We start from the raw sequence: 21,520 nt of genomic DNA on the forward strand, positions 1-21,520 counted from the left end.
CGGAACTCCGTATAGGTGGATCGGTGCATTCCTGGTTAGATCGCCCGCGTACCAGCCGGGTGGTATCTGACAGTAACGAGTTAACCAGCGTCTACTTCAGTCTGATCGTCCTCTCTGACTACAGGTAGAGCTGCATCAGGTAGAGCTGCATCGGATAGAGCTGCATCAGGTAGAGCTGCATCAGGTAGAGCTGCATCGGATAGAGCTGCATCAGGTAGAGCTGCATCATGTAGAGCTGCATCTGATAGAGCTGCATCTGATAGAGCTGCATCTGGTAGAGCTGCATCTGATAGAGCTGCATCATGTAGAGCTGCATCTGATAGAGCTGCATCTGGTAGAGCTGCATCTGATAGAGCTGCATCTGATAGAGCTGCATCTGATAGAGCTGCATCTGGTAGAGCTGCATCTGATAGAGCTGCATCTGGTAGAGCTGCATCTGATAGAGCTGCATCTGATAGAGCTGCATCTGATAGAGCTGCATCTGGTAGAGCTGCATCTGATAGAGCTGCATCATGTAGAGCTGCATCTGATAGAGCTGCATCTGGTAGAGCTGCATCTGATAGAGCTGCATCATGTGGAGCTGCATCTGGTAGAGCTGCATCTGATAGAGCTGCATCATGTGGAGCTGCATCTGGTAGAGCTGCATCTGATAGAGCTGCATCTGATAGAGCTGCATCATGTAGAGCTGCATCATGTAGAGCTGCATCATGTAGAGCTGCATCTGGTAGAGCTGCATCATGTGGAGCTGCTTCTGGTAGAGCTGCATCTGATAGAGGTGCATCTGGTAGAGCTGCATCTGATAGAGCTGCATCAGGTAGAGCTGCATCATGTAGAGCTGCATCTGATAGAGCTGCATCTGATAGAGCTGCATCAGGTAGAGCTGCATCTGATAGAGCTGCATCTGGTAGAGCTGCATCATGTAGAGCTGCATCTGGTAGAGCTGCATCTGATAGAGCTGCATCAGGTAGAGCTGCATCTGATAGAGCTGCATCATGTAGAGCTGCATCATGTGGAGCTGCATCATGTAGAGCTGCATCATGTAGAGCTGCATCAGGTAGAGCTGCATCTGGTAGAGCTGCATCTGGTAGAGCTGCATCTGATAGAGCTGCATCTGGTAGAGCTGCATCATGTAGAGCTGCATCAGGTAGAGCTGCATCATGTGGAGCTGCATCTGGTAGAGCTGCATCTGATAGAGCTGCATCATGTGGAGCTGCATCTGGTAGAGCTGCATCTGATAGAGCTGCATCTGATAGAGCTGCATCTGGTAGAGCTGCATCTGGTAGAGCTGCATCAGGTAGAGCTGCATCTGGTAGAGCTGCATCTGATAGAGCTGCATCAGGTAGAGCTGCATCATGTGGAGCTGCATCTGGTAGAGCTGCATCAGGTAGAGCTGCATCAGGTAGAGCTGCATCATGTGGAGCTGCATCTGGTAGAGCTGCATCAGGTAGAGCTGCATCATGTGGAGCTGCATCTGGTAGAGCTGCATCTGATAGAGCTGCATCATGTGGAGCTGCATCTGATAGAGCTGCATCTGGTAGAGCTGCATCTGATAGAGCTGCATCAGGTAGAGGTGCATCATGTGGAGCTGCATCTGGTAGAGCTGCATCTGATAGAGCTGCATCTGGTAGAGCTGCATCTGATAGAGCTGCATCAGGTAGAGCTGCATCAGGTAGAGCTGCATCTGATAGAGCTGCATCAGGTAGAGTTGCATCAGATAGAGCTGCATCTGGTAGAGCTGCATCTGATAGAGCTGCATCAGGTAGAGCTGCATCTGGTAGAGCTGCATCTGATAGAGCTGCATCTGGTAGAGCTGCATCTGATAGAGCTGCATCTGGTAGAGCTGCATCTGATAGAGCTGCATCTGATAGAGCTGCATCATGTAGAGCTGCATCTGGTAGAGGTGCATCATGTGGAGCTGCATCTGGTAGAGCTGCATCTGATAGAGCTGCATCAGGTAGAGCTGCATCAGGTAGAGCTGCATCATGTAGAGCTGCATCATGTAGAGCTGCATCTGATAGAGCTGCATCATGTAGAGCTGCATCTGATAGAGCTGCATCTGGTAGAGCTGCATCTGGTAGAGCTGCATCTGGTAGAGCTGCATCTGGTAGAGCTGCATCTGATAGAGCTGCATCAGGTAGAGCTGCATCATGTGGAGCTGCATCTGGTAGAGCTGCATCAGGTAGAGCTGCATCAGGTAGAGCTGCATCATGTGGAGCTGCATCTGGTAGAGCTGCATCAGGTAGAGCTGCATCAGGTAGAGCTGCATCATGTGGAGCTGCATCTGGTAGAGCTGCATCAGGTAGAGCTGCATCATGTGGAGCTGCATCTGGTAGAGCTGCATCTGATAGAGCTGCATCATGTAGAGCTGCATCTGATAGAGCTGCATCTGGTAGAGCTGCATCTGGTAGAGCTGCATCTGATAGAGCTGCATCAGGTAGAGCTGCATCATGTGGGGTGCTGCATCTGGTAGAGCTGCATCAGGTAGAGCTGCATCATGTGGAGCTGCATCTGGTAGAGCTGCATCAGGTAGAACTGCATCAGGTAGAGCTGCATCTGGTAGAGCTGCATCTGGTAGAGCTGCATCATGTAGAGCTGCATCTGGTAGAGCTGCATCTGGTAGAGCTGCATCTGATAGAGCTGCATCATGTAGAGCTGCATCATGTAGAGCTGCATCTGATAGAGCTGCATCAGGTAGAGCTGCATCTGATAGAGCTGCATCAGGTAGAGCTGCATCATGTAGAGCTGCATCATGTAGAGCTGCATCTGATAGAGCTGCATCTGGTAGAGCTGCATCAGGTAGAGCTGCATCTGATAGAGCTGCATCAGGTAGAGCTGCATCTGATAGAGCTGCATCTGATAGAGCTGCATCTGATAGAGCTGCATCAGGTAGAGCTGCATCATGTAGAGCTGCATCTGATAGAGCTGCATCAGGTAGAGCTGCATCTGGTAGAGCTGCATCAGGTAGAGCTGCATCTGATAGAGCTGCATCAGGTAGAGCTGCATCTGGTAGAGCTGCATCTGATAGAGCTGCATCAGGTAGAGCTGCATCTGATAGAGCTGCATCAGGTAGAGCTGCATCTGGTAGAGCTGCATCTGATATAGCTGCATCATGTAGAGCTGCATCATGTAGAGCTGCATCATGTAGAGCTGCATCTGATAGAGCTGCATCAGGTAGAGCTCCATCATGTAGAGCTGCATCTGGTAGAGCTGCATCAGATAGAGCTGCATCAGGTAGAGCTGCATCTGATAGAGCTGCATCAGGTAGAGCTGCATCAGGTAGAGCTGCATCAGGTAGAGCTGCATCTGGTAGAGCTGCATCTGGTAGAGCTGCATCTGGTAGAGCTGCATCTGATAGAGCTGCATCATGTAGAGCTGCATCTGGTAGAGCTGCATCTGGTAGAGCTGCATCATGTAGAGCTGCATCAGGTAGAGCTGCATCTGATAGAGCTGCATCAGGTAGAGCTGCATCTGATAGAGCTGCATCAGGTAGAGCTGCATCTGATAGAGCTGCATCAGGTAGAGCTGCATCAGGTAGAGCTGCATCTGGTAGAGCTGCATCTGGTAGAGCTGCATCTGATAGAGCTGCATCTGGTAGAGCTGCATCAGGTAGAGCTGCATCAGGTGGAGCTGCATCAGGTAGAGCTGCATGAGGTAGAGCTGCATGAGGTACAGCTGCATCTGATAGAGCTGCATCAGGTAGAGCTGCATCAGGTAGAGCTGCATCTGATAGAGCTGCATCTGATAGAGCTGCATCAGGTAGAGCTGCATCTGATATAGCTGCATCATGTAGAGCTGCATCATGTAGAGCTGCATCATGTAGAGCTGCATCATGTAGAGCTGCATCTGATAGAGCTGCATCAGGTAGAGCTGCATCTGATAGAGCTGCATCTGGTAGAGCTGCATCTGGTAGAGCTGCATCTGGTAGAGTTGCATCTGGTAGAGCTGCATCTGGTAGAGCTGCATCAGGTAGAGCTGCATCTGGTAGAGTTGCATCTGGTAGAGTTGCATCTGGTAGAGCTGCATCTGGTAGAGCTGCATCAGGTAGAGCTGCATCTGGTAGAGCTGCATCAGGTAGAGCTGCATCTGGTAGAGCTGCATCTGATAGAGCTGCATCATGTAGAGCTGCATCTGGTAGAGCTCCATCATGTAGAGCTGCATCATGTAGAGCTGCATCAGGTAGAGCTGCATCTGGTAGAGCTGCATCATGTAGAGCTGCATCTGATAGAGCTGCATCAGGTAGAGCTGCATCTGATAGAGCTGCATCTGATAGAGCTGCATCTGATAGAGCTGCATCAGGTAGAGCTGCATCATGTAGAGCTGCATCTGATAGAGCTGCATCAGGTAGAGCTGCATCTGGTAGAGCTGCATCAGGTAGAGCTGCATCTGATAGAGCTGCATCAGGTAGAGCTGCATCTGGTAGAGCTGCATCTGATAGAGCTGCATCAGGTAGAGCTGCATCTGATAGAGCTGCATCAGGTAGAGCTGCATCTGGTAGAGCTGCATCTGATATAGCTGCATCATGTAGAGCTGCATCATGTAGAGCTGCATCTGATAGAGCTGCATCAGGTAGAGCTCCATCATGTGGAGCTGCATCTGGTAGAGCTGCATCTGGTAGAGCTGCATCAGATAGAGCTGCATCAGGTAGAGCTGCATCTGATAGAGCTGCATCAGGTAGAGCTGCATCAGGTAGAGCTGCATCAGGTAGAGCTGCATCTGGTAGAGCTGCATCTGGTAGAGCTGCATCTGGTAGAGCTGCATCTGATAGAGCTGCATCATGTAGAGCTGCATCTGGTAGAGCTGCATCTGGTAGAGCTGCATCATGTAGAGCTGCATCAGGTAGAGCTGCATCTGATAGAGCTGCATCAGGTAGAGCTGCATCTGATAGAGCTGCATCAGGTAGAGCTGCATCTGATAGAGCTGCATCAGGTAGAGCTGCATCAGGTAGAGCTGCATCTGGTAGAGCTGCATCTGGTAGAGCTGCATCTGATAGAGCTGCATCTGGTAGAGCTGCATCAGGTAGAGCTGCATCAGGTGGAGCTGCATCAGGTAGAGCTGCATGAGGTAAAGCTGCATGAGGTACAGCTGCATCTGATAGAGCTGCATCAGGTAGAGCTGCATCAGGTAGAGCTGCATCTGATAGAGCTGCATCTGATAGAGCTGCATCAGGTAGAGCTGCATCTGATATAGCTGCATCATGTAGAGCTGCATCATGTAGAGCTGCATCATGTAGAGCTGCATCATGTAGAGCTGCATCTGATAGAGCTGCATCAGGTAGAGCTGCATCTGATAGAGCTGCATCTGGTAGAGCTGCATCTGGTAGAGCTGCATCTGGTAGAGCTGCATCTGGTAGAGTTGCATCTGGTAGAGCTGCATCTGGTAGAGCTGCATCAGGTAGAGCTGCATCTGGTAGAGTTGCATCTGGTAGAGTTGCATCTGGTAGAGCTGCATCTGGTAGAGCTGCATCAGGTAGAGCTGCATCTGGTAGAGCTGCATCAGGTAGAGCTGCATCTGGTAGAGCTGCATCTGATAGAGCTGCATCATGTAGAGCTGCATCTGGTAGAGCTCCATCATGTAGAGCTGCATCATGTAGAGCTGCATCAGGTAGAGCTGCATCATGTAGAGCTGCATCATGTAGAGCTGCATCTGGTAGAGCCAAGACAGGGCGCTAGCGCCCAAACATCAGCCTGGTTGCAGCAGCAGCCTGGTTGCAGCAGCAATCAGGCTGCTGCTGCAACCAGGCTGATGTTAGGACAGAGCAGGCTCAAACCATGATGTGGAAGAAGGAAGGGGTGCAGACCAGGTCTACAGAGAGATGGATCACACGACGAGTGAATGCTTAAGATCTCCCCACTTTATCGGTTTGAACTGTTTGTGTGCTTCATTTTGGCCTGATGACAACTTTGTGGCGTGTTTGGAATTTGAAAGACAGGAATCTTAGGAAAAAATGTACTTCCCATCACTATTACTGGTCAGAAAACCCTCCCCAGTATGTAGCTGCAGCTCATCACCAAGACCACATCAGACATTGTCCACATCCTGCACGGCGTGCCCCCCCACATGATCCTCCGCTTCCCTGTCACCGTGGTCACATCGGTGCTGAGTCCTCTCTGTGTTCTCCTGCAGATATGCAGCGCTACGAGAGCGCCATGAGCTGGAGAGCCCATGATGGCGAGGTCTACAGCGTGGAGTTCAGCTATGATGAGAACACCGTCTTCAGCATCGGCGAGGACGGAAAGGTTGGTTACAGCAGCCTGGTTGCAGCAGCCTGGTTGCAGCAGCGAGGTTGCAGCAGCGTAAAAACGTCTGACAGAGCCGTTTTCCATGCAGTTCATCCAGTGGAACATCCACCGCTGCGGCGTGAAGCAGTCCGAGCAGATTCTACCTCAGGACGCCACGGGGCCGTTTGTCCTGTCGGGGTACAGCGGATACAAACAGGTGAGTTGTGTCACCATGGAAACAGCTGATTCACCTTACAGATAAGGAGACTGAATCCATTTTATATAGTTTATAATCAGAAAATATTTTTTTCTGCAAATTATGTTTTGTAATAAAAATATTTAAAAATAGGAAATGAATAAAGTAAATTAAATAAAAAATTCATTAAAATGAATTTAAATTTAAATCATATTTTCAGAACTTTAAATATATGAACTTTGAATAAATAAATGTATAAAAGTTCATTTAGAAAAATAAATTTTAAAGTAAATTAATTTGTCTCGTCTCGTCTTCTGCCGCTTATCCGGGGTCGGGTCGCGGGGGCAGCAGCCTAAGCAGGGAAGCCCAGACTTCCCTCTCCCCAGCCACATTTGCCAACTCTGCGGGGGGATCCCGAGGCGTTCCCAGGCCAGCCGAGAGATGTAATCCCTCCAGCGTGTCCTGGGTCTTCCCCGGGGTCTCCTCCCAGAGGGATGTGCCTGGAACACCTCACCAGGGAGGTCCAGGAGGCATCCTGACCAGATGCCCGAGCCACCTCAACTGGTTCCTCTCGATGCGGAGGAGCAGCGGCTCTACTCTGATCTCCTCCCGGATGACCGAGCTCCTCACCCTATCTCTAAGGGAGAGCCCGGCCACCCTGCGGAGGAAACTCATTTCAGCCGCCTGTATACGAGATCTCGTTCTTTCGGTCACGACCCACAGCTCATGACCATAGGTGAAGGTAGGAACGTAGATCGACTGGTAAATCGAGAGCTTCGCCTTCTGGCTCAGCTCCTTTTTCACCACGACAGACCGGCGCAGAGTCCGCATTACTGCAGACGCCGCACCGATCCGTCTGTCCATCTCACGCTCCATCCTTCCCTCACTCGTGAACAAGACCCCGAGATATTTAAACTCCTCCACTTGAGGCAGGACCTGACTCCCGACCCGGAGAGGGCAATCCACCCTATTCCGGCTGAGGACCATGGTCTCAGATTTGGAGGTGCTGATTCTCATCCCAGCCGCTTCACACTCGGCCGCGAATCGCTCAAGCGAGAGCTGGAGATCACGACCAGATGAAGCCAACAGGAACACGTCATCCGCAAAAAGCAGGGACCCAATCCTGAGGCCACCAAGTCGGATCCCCTCAACACCTTGGCTGCACCTAGAAATTCTGTCCATATAAGTTATGAACAGAATCGGTGATAAAGGGCAGCCTTGGCGGAGTCCAACCCTCACCGGAAACGAATCCGACTTACTACCGGCAATGTGGACCAAGCTCTGACACCTGTCGTACAGGGACCGGACAGCTCGCACAAAGGGGTCCGGTACCCCATACTCCTGGAGTACCCCCCACAGGAGCCCCCGGGGGACACGGTCGAACGCCTTCTCCAGGTCCACAAAGCACATGTAGACTGGTTGAGCAAACTCCCATGCCCCCTCCAGGACCCCAAAGAGGGTATAGAGCTGGTCCACTGTTCCACGACCAGGACGAAAACCACACTGCTCCTCCTCAATCCGGGATTCGACTATCCGGCGGACCCTCCTCTCCAGGACCCCTGAATAGACCTTACCAGGGAGGCTGAGGAGTGTGATTCCCCTGTAATTGGAACACACCCTCCGGTCCCCCTTCTTAAAAAGGGGGACCACCACCCCAGTCTGCCAGTCCAGCGGCACTGTCCCCGATGTCCACGCGATGCTGCAGAGGCGTGTCAGCCAGAACAGCCCCACAGCATCCAGAGCCTTAAGGAACTCCGGGCGGATCTCATCCACCCCCGGGGCCTTGCCGCCAAGGAGCTTTTTGACCACCTCAGTGACTTCAGCCCCAGAGATAGGAGAGTCCACCCCTGAGTCCCCCAGCTCTGCTTCCTCATCGGAAGACGTGTTGGTAAGATTGAGGAGGTCTTCGAAGTATTCCTTCCACCGACCCACAACGTCCCGAGTTGAGGTCAGCAGCTCCCCACCTCCACTGTACACAGTGTTGATGGAGCACTGCTTCCCCCTCCTGAGCCGCCGGATGGTGGACCAGAATCTCCTCGAAGCCGTCCGGAAGTCTTTCTCCATGGCCTCGCCGAACTCCTCCCATGCCCAAGTTTTTGCCTTGGCAACGGCCGAAGCCGCATGCCGCTTAGCCCGCCAGTACCCATCAGCTGCCTCCAGAGTCCCACAGGCCAAGAAGGCCCGATAGGACTCCTTCTTCAGCTTGACGGCATCCCTCACTGTTGGTGTCCACAGAAGGAGCACCCTCCAGCACTCCCTCCAAGGACTCCAGAAAGGGTGGGTACTCTGAACTGCTGTTCGGTGCGTAAGCACAGACAACAGTCAGGACCCGTCCCCCCACCCGGAGGCGGAGGGAAACTACCCTTTCATCCACCGGGGTAAACCCCAACGTGCAGGCACCAAGCTGGGGGCTGATGAGAATGCCCACACCTGCTCGGCGCCTCTCACCATGAGCAACTCCAGAGTGGAAGAAGGTCCAGCCCCTCTCGAGGGTACTGGTTCCAGAGCCCAAGCCATGCGTCGAGGTGAGTCCAACTATATCTAGTCGGAACCGCTCAACCTCGCGCACAAACTCAGGCTCCTTCCCCACCAGAGAGGTGACGTTCCACGTCCCTAGAGCCAGCTTCTGCAGCCGGGGATCGGACCGCCAGGGTCCCGGTTTGCGTCCAAGCAAGGGAAGTAAATTAATTATGAAATATAAAATATGCATATAATAAAACATTATTTAGATTTTAAAATTACTTATGAAATAAAAATTTATCAATTAAAAAAATAAAACTAAAAATAAATTAAGAAATAGTTTAAAAAATAAAAAAACTATTTAAGTTAAAATCAATTATTTTATTTTTAAAAACAACAATGTAAAATATGATGAAGTGAGTGGACAGATGAGCAGAGTTGTGCACGTCTTGTTCAGGTCCAGGTTCCCAGAGGTCGGCTTTTCGCCTTCGACTCAGAAGGACAGCACGTCCTCACCTGTTCCAGCTCTGGAGGACTCATATATAGAGTATGTAAACCTTCATCTTCACCCTCATCCTGCCGTCTGCCTCCTTTGTCCCACATGTTGCATGGTGATCTTTGCTGCAAACATTTCCCATGCGTTACGTTGACGTGCTTCTGTGCTTTCTCCCAGCTGAGCGGTGGGGATCCCGCGCTGGACAGAGTGCTGTCGCTGGGCGGGCACAAAGCCCCGGTGGTGACCGTTGACTGGTGCTCGGCTGTGGACTGTGGCACCTGTCTGACTGCCTCCATGGACGGGAAGATCAAACTGAGCACACTCCTGGCACAGAAGTCCTGACTGAGGAGGGGTCAGAGGTCACGAGAACAGTCCTGCATCTGTTTTAGGAAAAGCAAAACCGTTTGATGTTGAAATCAAATCTGATTAAAATCTGAATGAAAGTTTCCTGCAGGGCTGGTGTCTGACTGAAGGATGCCATGACGGATCCTCCGTGCTCAAAGTTTATTTCCTTTTCCCAGCAGCTGCTCCACATTCCGACTTTCCAAACCGCTTTCAGGCCAACGTTTGCTTCCAACGTCTTCACTGGCCGGATTCCGCTGAAACATTTTCAGTGACGCGGTGATTTATAACACAGCAGAGCTTGAAGTGGAATCCCACCGTGATTCAGTGGAACATGAACATCTTATCTGATGATCTGTTCCACCATCAGGATGTGGTTCAAGTGGAATTTGCAAGACGTTGTCAAATCAAACTATTTCTACAGCACTTTTCCTGCTTAAAAAAAACAATACAAAGTGCTTCACATAATAAAACAATTTACATCAAATACATAAAACACACATCCACAGTCGCCTTACACCCACCCACAGCCCCCCTCTCCCGTGCCCTATTCGCCCCTATAACAGTTAAGAGGACGAATGGCCAGGCACATGTGCACCAGATAAGGAAACGATATCCTCAGGGTGCATCTACACAAAGGGCTACCCCCACCCACGACCACCCTGGCCGTCACCGTGGGGGGGGGCGGGTCTGGATGGGAGCAGATGTTTCAGCATTGATGGAGCTTCCCAGATGTGGAAGCTGCCCACGCCATCGGCACTAATGCAACCCCATCCCATCAGATGCAGGCTGATAACAAGCTGGATGCTCCCTCTCCTCTTTAGTCTGCAGGACACGCCGTCCATGCTGTCCACAAACTATTCCACTTGTTTCCAACACCATGCACTGGTTTCCAGTAGAGAGCTATGTCTGCTTTTACGCTGTAGATCTTGATGTTTCGATCCAGAACGTCTCTGATTGGTAGAGCTCTGTCCGACTTCCCACCTGAAACTCTGACATGCTCCTTTCATGTCCAGTCATGTTAAAAACATAATGAATTGACAAATTGTCCTGCAGTTGTTTCTGATTTGCACCAGTAACTTTTCCAGCCTCTGATGCTGCTGTTCCAGCTGTTTCCAGATGTGTTGCTGCATCAGATTTCAATCAGATGATGACATTTCTGTTTCATCCTCTGATGTGCAGTTTATCTTCCACTGGGAAAAAACAGGACTTGATGAAACTGTTTTTATTGACATTTTCTGGAGTTTTGTCTGAATTCAGTTTCAGTGTGGATGAGCTGCGGGTGCAGTACCTCTCCCTGCCCCGCAGGGGCGCTGGGGGCGCATGCGCCGGAAGCTCGGTAGGTGAAGAAGAAGCGGTGCCACAACAAACAGAGAGCTGGGTTCTGCAGGGTTCTCTAGGTTCTATTGGGTTCTGCAGGTTCTACTGGGTACTGCTGGTTCCGCTGGGTTCTGGTCCATCTGTCTGGTCCGGCGGGATGTTTCCACCGGGACTGTTCAGGTGAACATCCGAACCGAACCATCTCCTGGGCGTGATTCGCCCCTGTTCCTGCCTGTTTTTCTTCCCGGCTGGTTCCTGGCTGTTTTCTGCCTGTCTTCCCGGCTGGTTGATGCCCGGCTCCCCGCAGACATGGAGAGTCTGTACAAGCGCAAGATGTTCGCCTCCATGCGGAGGACCAAGGCGGCCGCATCGAAGCGGCGGCAGGTCGGCCTTCCCGCCTCCGTCCTGGACGACAGCGACGAAGGCTCCTTCTCCTCCTCTTCCTCCTCCTCCTCCGGCTCCCAGTCCGACTTCCACAGCTCTCCGGAGGAGGACAGCGGCTCTGGAGCAACGTCCAGCGACGACAGCCGCTCCGTGACCCGCAGGAAGCGCTCCTTCCTGGGGGGGGAGGACAGCTCCTCTTCATCCAGCCGTGACGAGGAGGAGGAGGACACGGGTCAACCGAAGAGGATGGTGCAGCCCAGGAAGAGGAGCAGGCTGCAGCGGCAGGACGACTCGGACTCGGACCACGCGGAGGAGAAGCGGAGGGAGGAGGCGGAGAAGGCCAGGAGGAGGCAGAGACACAACAAGCTGCTCGCGCTGTCCCGCAGGATGAAGGCCCGCGTGCCGAGCCGGAGGAGGAGCCGCGTGGAGCAGGTACACACACGAACACACACACAGATACATACATACACGCACACACATTTTTCCGTTCTAGGTTGCGCCGTCTGTTGGCAGCAGATTGTAGTAGCTCTGACTTGCTATCTTGATGAAGTACAAACTCTTCTCACATATATATTACCTCAGATTAGGTCTTTTTTCTGAGGATTTCATGCCGGTTCGGAGGGTGTGCTGCAAGGAGGATTTTTTCCGCATATTTTTGGCTCTTTGAAGACTTCTTATGATGAGTCTCCATGGCAACGAAAGACTTGTTTACAATCAGGATCTGATTTAACTCTCAGGATTATCAGGATTATCAGCGAAACAACACATCAAATCCTGATGGAGTTGAAAAGAAAGAGAAGAGGATGCAGAGCGGGAGTGAGACAAAGGAGAAAGCGATGGAGATTTAAACCATTTCTCCCGACCGTCATCATGGGTAATGTGAGATCGCTAGCTAACAAAACGGACGAGCTGGAGATGCTAACAAGGTCTAAGAAAAAATACAGAGAGTGCAGTATTATGTGCTTCACCGAGACATGGCTGCATGAACACATCCCTTCAGCAGCAACCAGTCATCACAAAGACTATCAATATCTGGTCTGCTGAAGCTGAAGATGCTCTTAGAGGAGGCTTTGAGGCTACAGACTGGAACGTCCTCTGTGAACCTCATGAAGACGACATCAATGCCATGACTGAGTGTGTGACAGATTACATAAACTAGGGCCCGACTGATATATCAGCCGGCCAATATTATCGACTGATATGGGGGTCCACGGTGATATTGGCTATCCGTAAAAAAATTGCCAATTTTTTATCGATTTATTTTGGTCATATATTTGTTTCTGCATCTCCATTAATGAGACTGCCCAGTTAAAAATTTAATTGGGCTACACATGGGCGCCATCTGCTGGATAAGCAGCGGGGGCGGGGTCATCCTTGGTCATGGCTCCTACCGTGGAAACCAAGACAGAGCAAACCGGACGGTGAAACAGATCGCAGCTGAGCCAAGTAAAGTCAAGTCTGCTCACCAGCATTTTATATTTAGTCACTGGTAAGTTGAAATGTTAAACAGACACAGTTATGTTTTCCTTCTTACATTCTCTACAGACTGGTCATTGCGTGCCTTGTGGCTGCGCTGTGTTTAAAGTTACAATAATTCTTACATTGCTAAAAAGTTAAGCATGCACAAATAAAATGTGAAGCATAGCTGTCTAAGTGCATAAAAGCATCATAACTGGTGTGTTTTTAGTTACATAAAGTTATTGTGTTTCTTTCTCTCACTTAAAATAAGTCTAGTCTTCATTAAATGGCTCTTTGCCATCATAAAAAAACATGTAGCAACCTGCTGTGTTAATACATCCATCCACACGCTGGGTTCTACTGTACTGCAATAGTAGTGCAGTACATCACACCATGCAACATTTTCAGGCCCAAGCATGATTAATATTATATACAATCAGAAAGATATTGGTGTTTTGTGACGGATAGACAGACAGGACAGACTATGCTGAAGTTAAATAGCGACTATTGTCATCATCCTTAAAAATAGCCACAATCTGACGGCTATTTTTTCCAACAGTGTCTTTAAAAATGACTACATGTTATAGAGGTGCCCCCAAAACACCTGTAGTCATGAGGCAGGAAAGTCATAAGAGTGAGGCTCTAAAGTCTTTATAGCAGTATCTGTATCAAAAAATCCATATTGGTCGGGCCCTAACATAAACTTCTGTGTGGACAGCATTGTCCCAACAAGAACAGTGAGGTGCTTCCCCAATAACAAACCCTGGATCACCAGTGACCTGAAAAAGCTGCTGAACATCAAAAAGAAAGCCTTCAGGGATGGAGACAGGGAGTTATTGAGGGCAACACAAAAACAACTTAAAACACAAACTAAGAAGTGCAAGGAGGACTACAGGAAGAAGTTAGAAAGTCAGCTCCAGCAGAATAACCTGAGGGATGTGTGGTCTGGAATGAAGAAGATCACCGGCTTCAAGTTAAAGGGGGACCAGCCTGATGGAGGTCTGGACAGAGCTAATGAGCTGAACATATTCTTCAACAGGTTCAGTTCACCCCCTACCTCCAGCCCAACAGACCACACACCCTCCATAAGCCCACTGCTTTCCTGTCACGCCTCCAATCTGTCACCCTGCAGCTCAGTCATGGACCAGAACACAGCTTCATCTCCCTCCACATCAGGACATCCTGAGACCTCCACCTTGTTTGTCTCCTGCAATCAGGTTATGAAGCAACTTGAGAAACTGAACCAGAACAAGGCTGCAGGTCCAGATAGTGTCAGTCCCAGAGATCTCAAGACCTGCTCAGAACAACTATGTCCGATTCTCCAGCACCTTTTCAACACCAGTCTGAGACTAAATAGAGTCCCAGTGCTGTGGAAAACCTCCTGCCTTGTTCCAGTGCCTAAAAAAACACAACCAGCTGAACCAAGTGACTACAGACCAGTTGCCCTGACATCTCACATCATGAAAGTCCTGGAGAGACTCTTACTGGCTCACCTCAACAAGCAAGTAAACACCTTTCAGGTGTGTGCTCCAGCACACACACACACACACACACACACACACACACACACACACACACACCTCTGGATGCTACCAGCTCATGTGAATCTGTCGTTTCAGGGTGCTGCCGATGAGGAGGAGTCCAAAGGAGCTGAGGAGGAGGCTGGAGCGACTGGACATGGTGAGGAGGAGGATCAGGACGGAGGAGGTCCAGAGGAGGAGGACGGAGCAGGAGGAGGTGCAGAGGAGGAGGACGGAGCAGGAGGAGGTGCAGAGGAGGAGGACGGAGCAGGAGGAGGTGCAGAGGAGGAGGACGGAGCAGGAGGAGGTCCAGAGGAGGAGGACGGAGCAGGAGGAGGTGCAGAGGAGGAGGACGGAGCAGGAGGAGGTGCAGAGGAGGAGGACAGAGCAGGAGGAGGTGCAGAGGAGCACTAGATGTCTGACACCAACCTGAAACCACCTGAACTCCGTTCTTCTCTTTTTGATTATAAAGTGGAAACGTCCGAACGTCCTGGTAGTTGCTATGGAAACGAGCGCCAGACGGGTGCGGCGTGGACCGGCCCGGCGCCGTACTGGACAGGGTCCCGGGGAGTCCCGGACCTGGGGTCCAGGATCTGTGTCTGGTGGGACATCTCCAGCTGGATGCAGGCGGTGCTCCCGGGATCGAACCTGGATCCTGGTTCTGTGTTTGTACGGACCTGCAGCCCGCTTGGCACTGTTGGACTCTGACCGAACCAGAACCAGAACCTTCTGCCGGCTTTCCAGACTCCGTTTGTTGCTTTTCTGTAACTTTTTCTGTCTTTTAAAGAGATTAAAGTGTCTTTTGTCTCCGTCCAGCGGAGACACGACCTGCTCCGTGTCTCGTGTACGCTGCGTCCCTGAAGCGCCGCTGATGGCGTGAAGCGGGTCGTCCGGTTCACCGGGAACTTCCAGTCCTGGACGCGGCGTGAACCGCCCGAGGCAGCGTTAGTTTGTCCCGCAGAAAACGTCCAGCAGGGGGTTCTGGGTATGGACTGTGTGTGTGTGTGTGTGTGTGTGTGTGTGTGTGTGTGTGTGTGTGTGTGTGTGTGTGTGTGTGTGTGGGTATGGACCGTGTGTGTGTGTGTGTGTGTGTGTTTGTGGGTATGGACTGTGTGTGTGTGTGTGTGTGTGTGTGTGTGTGTGTGGGTATGGACTGTGTGTGTGCGGCATCAGTAGAATCTCGTCAGCAGAGGAAAATGCGGGATGATGGAAAAGCAGAGCATCTGGTAGCAGCTGGAACATCTGGAGGAGCTTCTGGAGGAGCTTCTGGAGGAACATCTGGAGGAGCTTCTGGAGGAGTTTCTGGAGGAACATCTGGAGGAGCTTCTGGAGGAGCTTCTGGAGGAGTTTCTGGAGGAACATCTGGAGGAACATCTGGAGGAACATCTGGAGGAACATCTGGAGGAGTTTCTGGAGGAGCTTCTGGAGGAGCTTCTGGAGGAGTTTCTGGAGGAACATCTGGAGGAGTTTCTGGAGGAACATCTGGAGGAGTTTCTGGGGGAACATCTGGAGGAACATCTGGAGGAGCTTCTGGAGGAACATCTGGAGGAGTTTCTGGAGGAACATCTGGAGGAGTTTCTGGAGGAACATCTGGAGGAGTTTCTGGGGGAGTTTCTGGAGGAACATCTGGAGGAGTTTCTGGAGGAACATCTGGAGGAGTTTCTGGAGGAACATCTGGAGCGCTGAAGGAGCGCTGCTGCGTACGGGAGATGGAACAAGTCAGTGTTGCGTTCTAGAGCAGCTTTATAAATGGGACAAATCATGTCCCGTATCAGTTGAGACTCCTAAATGTTTCTTCTTTCCTTACTGGGACGTGAAACGACATGATAACTGGTAGTAGGCGTGGCGCTGAGAGGCCCCGCCCCCCGCGTGCTGTATGGACATAATGCAGATCAGCGCTGTTCTTCTGTTGCCATATAAAAGTCTTTAGACCATGTTTGTGTCTGGAAACCACCTCCTTTATTCATGACACACACACACACACACACACACAGATATCTGAATTCATCCTCTTTTAAAATGTTCTCTTTCTGTCTGTCTCTCCATCCATTCATCTATCTGTCCATTTGTCTCTCCATCCATCTGTCTCTTTTCATCCATCCACCTTTCTGTCCACCCATCCATTTGTCTGTCCTTCCGTCCATTTATCCATTTGTCCATCCATCCATTTATCTCTGCCTATCTGTCATTCTGTCCATCCGTCTATCTTTCTGCCTATCTGTCCATCCATCCATTTGTCTGTCCTTCTGTCCATCTATCTATTTGTCCATCCATCCATACATCAATGTGTCTGTCCATCCATCCATCCATTTATCTCTGCCTATCTGTCCATTGGTCCATTCGTCTATATCTCCATCCTTCCATCTGTACATCCATGAGTCTCTCCATCTATCCATCTGTCTGTCTCTGTTTGTCCTTCCATCTGTCCATCCATCCATCCTTCTGCCAGTCTGTCCATCCATCCATCCATCTGCATCATTCTGAGGAAACAAACTACGGAGCTTCAACACAACTGGTAATGTTTAAACGACGCCACCAGGTGTTGGCTTCTTTATGCAACATTAGTTACTTTACTTCTCTACGTCAGTGAAACACGCATTTTCGGAGAAAGGCACGCACGCGCACACTTGCAGCGTCCCTATAATTTAGTAGGCGTTTCGTTCTCCGCCTCGTTAATCATGATTTGGGGTAAATGATCACTGAGGGAACTGTGTCTTGCACGCTGTTCCTGGCGGACATTGTTTCGGACTGATGGCTCGAAGAGGCGTCAGCCAATCATATCTGAGATCGCTGGTCAGGTGACTCCATCTTCACCGTCCGCCATCATTGTTAGTGGCAGTGAAGCCTGTGCGGCGGCGGCGGCGGGTCTCCAGCGGAGGAGCCGGGGTCAGGAGCTGGTTTCCAGCCTGCAGACATGGTCCAGACGTGCTCAGCGTATGGCTGTAAGAACCGCTACCATAAAGACAGACATATTTCTTTTCACAAGTGAGTTAAAAGTGTTTCCATAAGCTAGTTAGTATTAGCTGTTAGCTCTGATGAGGAGCGTTTTTAGATTGAACTAAAAAGTCAGGAAATCCCTGTTTGGCTCTTTACTTCTGACCAACATCCTGACAGGAAACCTGGAATGTTGGGAAAGTTTAAATGGAGACTCATCTGGAAGGAAAACGTGTTTGCAGGACGAGCTGCTCAGGAAATGAAAGTGTCTGTAAAACAGCTGCTAAACTCCTCGTTCCCAGGTGTGTGTGTGTGTGTGTGTGTGTGGATCCAGGTGTGTGTGTGTGTGTGTGTGTGTGTGTGTGTGTGTGGATCCAGGTGTGTGTGTGTGTGTGTGTGTGTGGATCCAGGTGTGTGTGTGTGTGTGTGTGTGTGTGGATCCAGGTGTGTGTGTGTGTGTGTGTGTGTGTGTGTGGATCCAGGTGTGTGTGTGTGTGTGTGTGTGGGTGGATCCAGGTGTGTGTGTGTGTGTGTGTGTGTGTGTGTGGATCCAGGTGTGTGTGTGTGTGTGTGTGTGTGTGGATCCAGGTGTGTGTGTGTGTGTGTGTGTGTGTGTGTGTGTGGATCCAGGTGTGTGTGTGTGTGTGTGTGTGTGTGTGTGGATCCAGGTGTGTGTGTGTGTGTGTGTGTGTGTGTGTGGATCCAGGTGTGTGTGTGTGTGTGTGTGTGGGTGGATCCAGGTGTGTGTGTGTGTGTGGATCCAGGTGTGTGTGTGTGTGTGTGTGGATCCAGGTGTGTGTGTGTGTGTGTGTGTGTGTGTGTGTGTGGATCCAGGTGTGTGTGTGTGTGTGTGTGTGTGTGTGTGGATCCAGGTGTGTGTGTGTGTGTGTGTGTGTGTGTGTGGATCCAGGTGTGTGTGTGTGTGTGTGTGGGTGGATCCAGGTGTGTGTGTGTGTGTGTGTGTGTGTGTGGATCCAGGTGTGTGAAACATCATCAGGATAAAATAAAGAGTTCTAAAGACAGTCGGCCAGTTTAACCAGTTAGACGGGATTTTGGAGACTAGAGGTGGAGGAGAGGAGGAGCAGGGAGGAGGAGAGGAGGAGCAGAGTGGAGGAGAGGAGGAGCAGAGTGGAGGAGACAAGGAGCAGGGAGGAGGAGAAGAGGACAGGAGAGGAGGAGCAGGGTGGAGGAGAGGAGGAGCAGGGAGGAGGAGAAGAGGAGCAGGGTGGAGGAGAGGAGGAGCAGGGAGGAGGAGAAGAGGAGCAGGGTGGAGGAGAGGAGGAGCAGGGAGGAGGAGAGGAGGAGCAGGGTGGAGGAGAGGAGGAGCAGGGAGGAGGAGAAGAGGAGCAGGGTGGAGGAGAGGAGGAGCAGGGAGGAGGTGTCTCAGAGCCGGTTCAGGTCTGTCTCCTACTGGAGGAAGGAGAGCAGAGACGTGTCCTGGTGTCTCTGACTTGGTGGTGCGTTGTCACGCTGACGACGTCTCGCCGCAGGTTCCCGCTGGCGCGTCCAGATGTTTGTGGGAAATGGGTCGCTGCCATGAGGAGGAACAACTTCCGACCAACCAAGTACAGCAACATCTGCTCCCAGCACTTCACCAAAGACTGCTTCAAGAGAGAGTGCAACAACCGGGTTCTGAAGGAGAACGCCGTTCCGTCGCTCTTCAGCTTTAACCTCAGCAGCAAGGTGAGGTTAAAGTTCCTCAGTTTGAACTTCAGCAAGTCCTCTTTGTCTGCATGCTGTCGTGTGATTGGCTGGCTGGCAGGACCTGACCGCATCGTCCACATTTATCACTCTCCTGAAAACCTGCTGATCAGGAAAGCTGTTGCTTGCTCCGACATGTTTCTCTACATATCACATCATTTTTAGATCATGTTGTGGGAAGGAGTCTCGATGACGAGGAGTTCTGGACTGGAAAGATTACAAAGTTTATTGACCAGAAACTAAGAAAGAACAGAATAATGCAAATTGCAGTTCGGAGAGACGGTCCAGAGGTCCCACGGTTCGGACTCTAACAGTGTGTTCACACCAAATGCGAATTGAAGCACTCGCCGCTGGGCACTGAACTGTGACCTTTGTGTCCAACGCCCAAAGTGCTGCCGCCGCGTTGTCAGGAGCAAGCGGCAAACGCGGCGGAAAAGAGGAGGGAAAGGCGGAGCTTTCCTTCCTGTCAGTTTGAATGATGGCGGTGCAGTAGAGAGAGCGGCGTGGCTTTATTTAACAAAGCTAGAGACCGCCGTCGTAGGGCCGTGATGGTCACTGTTAATGCAACGAGACAAGAGTGAGCGGAAATCGCTGAAAACGTGCCGCGAGAAAGCTTGACGCCTCCTTGACACGCCTCCACATTGACTTTACATGGAAACCTGCTGCTCTGGACGCGTTTGGTCTGAACACACCGTAACGAACCATCCTTCTACCCTTGCATCAAGGCGTCAGCTGTCTGCCCTGAATCTGTTATTCGAAACAAGAAATGTCTAGTTGCTTAAAAGGTTCGGTCAGACTGACCCCTAAGTTATAATCTCCCTAATGGCCCCACGGTGCTGGACTCCTTAGCTGTAAAAAGTTTTCTAGTAAATCAGATCTCAGATGACTGAATGCAGACATCCCGGGCCCTCCACACATTGCTCTGTCTGTAAATGGCAGACTCTGTGTAACTAAAGCTTAAGTTCATCATGACCTTTTCAGAAAGCCCACTTATGAAATGTATGAAAATCTAAGTCAGAACATAAAATTTCCACATTTTCCTCCAAACCTGAGTTTTCTGCACAACCCAGACAACATGCATCGATGTCGGAGCTGACGTACGGTGCAAAGGTTCAGCTCTGCTGTCGGACATGTTCAGGAGAAATGAAGCTGATTTCACTCAGAGAACCAGATTTAATCTGCAACTTCAGTTCATGTTTATGTTCTCTGTCTCACAGTCAGAGTCCCTGGAGGATCCATTTTCCTCAGAGATGGACTTCCCTCTCCCCCTAACCGCCGACCTTTTAGTGGAAGAGGAGCCTGACAGGAGCGCGACTGCCTCCTGCATCAGCACGATGCCTGCAGTGGTCTCCTGCGACCACAACTACACAGTCGAGGACTCTGCACAGCAGAAGAAGCGCATCGAGCAGCTGGAGCAGCAGGTGGAGCTTCTCCGGAAGAAGCTGAAGACCACACAGCAGAAGTGTCGACGGCAGGAGAGGCAGCTGAAGAGGCTGAAGTCAGCATGCAAGGCCACCGCAGCCGGCCACAGGAGCAGTGGAGCCAGCCGCGCGGCCCCTAGAGCCAGCCGCGCGGCCCCTAGAGCCAGCCGCGAGGCTGCCGCAGCCGGCCGCGAGGCCCCTAGAGCCAGCCGCGAGGCCCCTAGAGCCAGCCGCGAGGCTGCCGCAGCCGGCCACGAGGCCCCTAGAGCCAGCCGCGAGGCTGCCGCAGCCAGCCGCGAGGCCCCTAGAGCCAGCCGCGAGGCTGCCGCAGCCAGCCGCGAGGCCCTGCTGGCGTTGGGAGATGGATATGTGATTCTACCCAAACACATCTACCACACACTGAAAGGCATGGAGGGATGAGGAGGGGAGAGACGATGACAATGATGAGGGTTTAGTGGGGGATTAAAGACCCAGTTGCCGGCTAAAGCTAGCTGCGTTATGCTGCAACGCGGCTGGAGCTGAACGCACCAGCGTGACACTGATGATCAGATTAACAAAACATTTATTTTTTTTACAGTGTTTACATGAACTGCAACTGTGGATTAAAAAACAGAATATTCTGTTTTTTCAGTGAGTATTTTTCTTGATGGAACAAATCCCAGTTGGTGTTTACGAAGGAGCAGGTTTGGTCCTGTCCTGTTGGAGAGAAATCTCCCGATGATCGACAGACACTCAGATCAGAGAGAAGATACCACAGTTTTACTGCTGCAAGTTCACACAAGCCCCACAAGCCAGCAGACCAGGTGACCCCCGTCAGTGGACAAGATGAGCCAACAGATATACACCCTTAAAAACCCTTCTTCCCCCAGCCCCCCTCTGGGAAAATCATCATAACAGTTCTTGGTGTAGGACCCCCAGAGTGAGGTTTACAACACCACCTCCAGCAGGGGGTTAAAGTCCTTTGTAGATGTTTGCATTTCAGACACTTTGAAGGAGGCGATAAGAACTTCTCTATAAACACTATTCAGTCATAGCACACACCTGGAGGATCTGAAGGGTTTGAGATGTAA

The 21,520-nt window shown here is 51.0% G+C and overlaps 3 protein-coding genes across 3 annotated transcripts in view; all 3 read left to right on the forward strand.

Moving 5' to 3' along the window:
* wdr91 (WD repeat domain 91) overlaps positions 1-9,816 on the forward strand; it is a 54,806-nt gene extending 44,990 nt beyond the window's left edge. Inside the window, exons 15-18 of the mRNA XM_079256923.1 lie at positions 6,124-6,236; positions 6,328-6,435; positions 9,332-9,421; positions 9,548-9,816. Coding sequence (XP_079113049.1) covers positions 6,124-6,236; positions 6,328-6,435; positions 9,332-9,421; positions 9,548-9,712 — 476 coding nt within the window. The 3' untranslated portion in view covers positions 9,713-9,816. The remainder of the gene's footprint in view (positions 1-6,123; positions 6,237-6,327; positions 6,436-9,331; positions 9,422-9,547) is intronic.
* Positions 9,817-11,058: 1,242 nt separating this feature from the next.
* On the forward strand, positions 11,059-16,261 carry LOC306768090 (uncharacterized protein). The gene is made up of 2 exons (XM_079256317.1): positions 11,059-11,848; positions 14,494-16,261. The coding sequence occupies exons 1-2, from the start codon at positions 11,342-11,344 to the stop codon at positions 14,806-14,808; spliced, it is 822 nt and encodes a 273-aa protein (XP_079112443.1). The 5' UTR covers positions 11,059-11,341; the 3' UTR covers positions 14,809-16,261.
* A 1,013-nt stretch (positions 16,262-17,274) lies between these two features.
* On the forward strand, positions 17,275-20,973 carry LOC306768513 (THAP domain-containing protein 1-like). The gene is made up of 3 exons (XM_079256897.1): positions 17,275-17,379; positions 18,819-19,011; positions 20,247-20,973. The coding sequence occupies exons 1-3, from the start codon at positions 17,309-17,311 to the stop codon at positions 20,868-20,870; spliced, it is 888 nt and encodes a 295-aa protein (XP_079113023.1). The 5' UTR covers positions 17,275-17,308; the 3' UTR covers positions 20,871-20,973.
* Positions 20,974-21,520: the final 547 nt, after the last annotated feature.

Source organism: Telmatherina bonti, assembly GCF_933228915.1.
Source record: "Telmatherina bonti genome assembly, chromosome: 17".
Lineage (NCBI taxonomy): Eukaryota > Metazoa > Chordata > Actinopteri > Atheriniformes > Telmatherinidae > Telmatherina > Telmatherina bonti.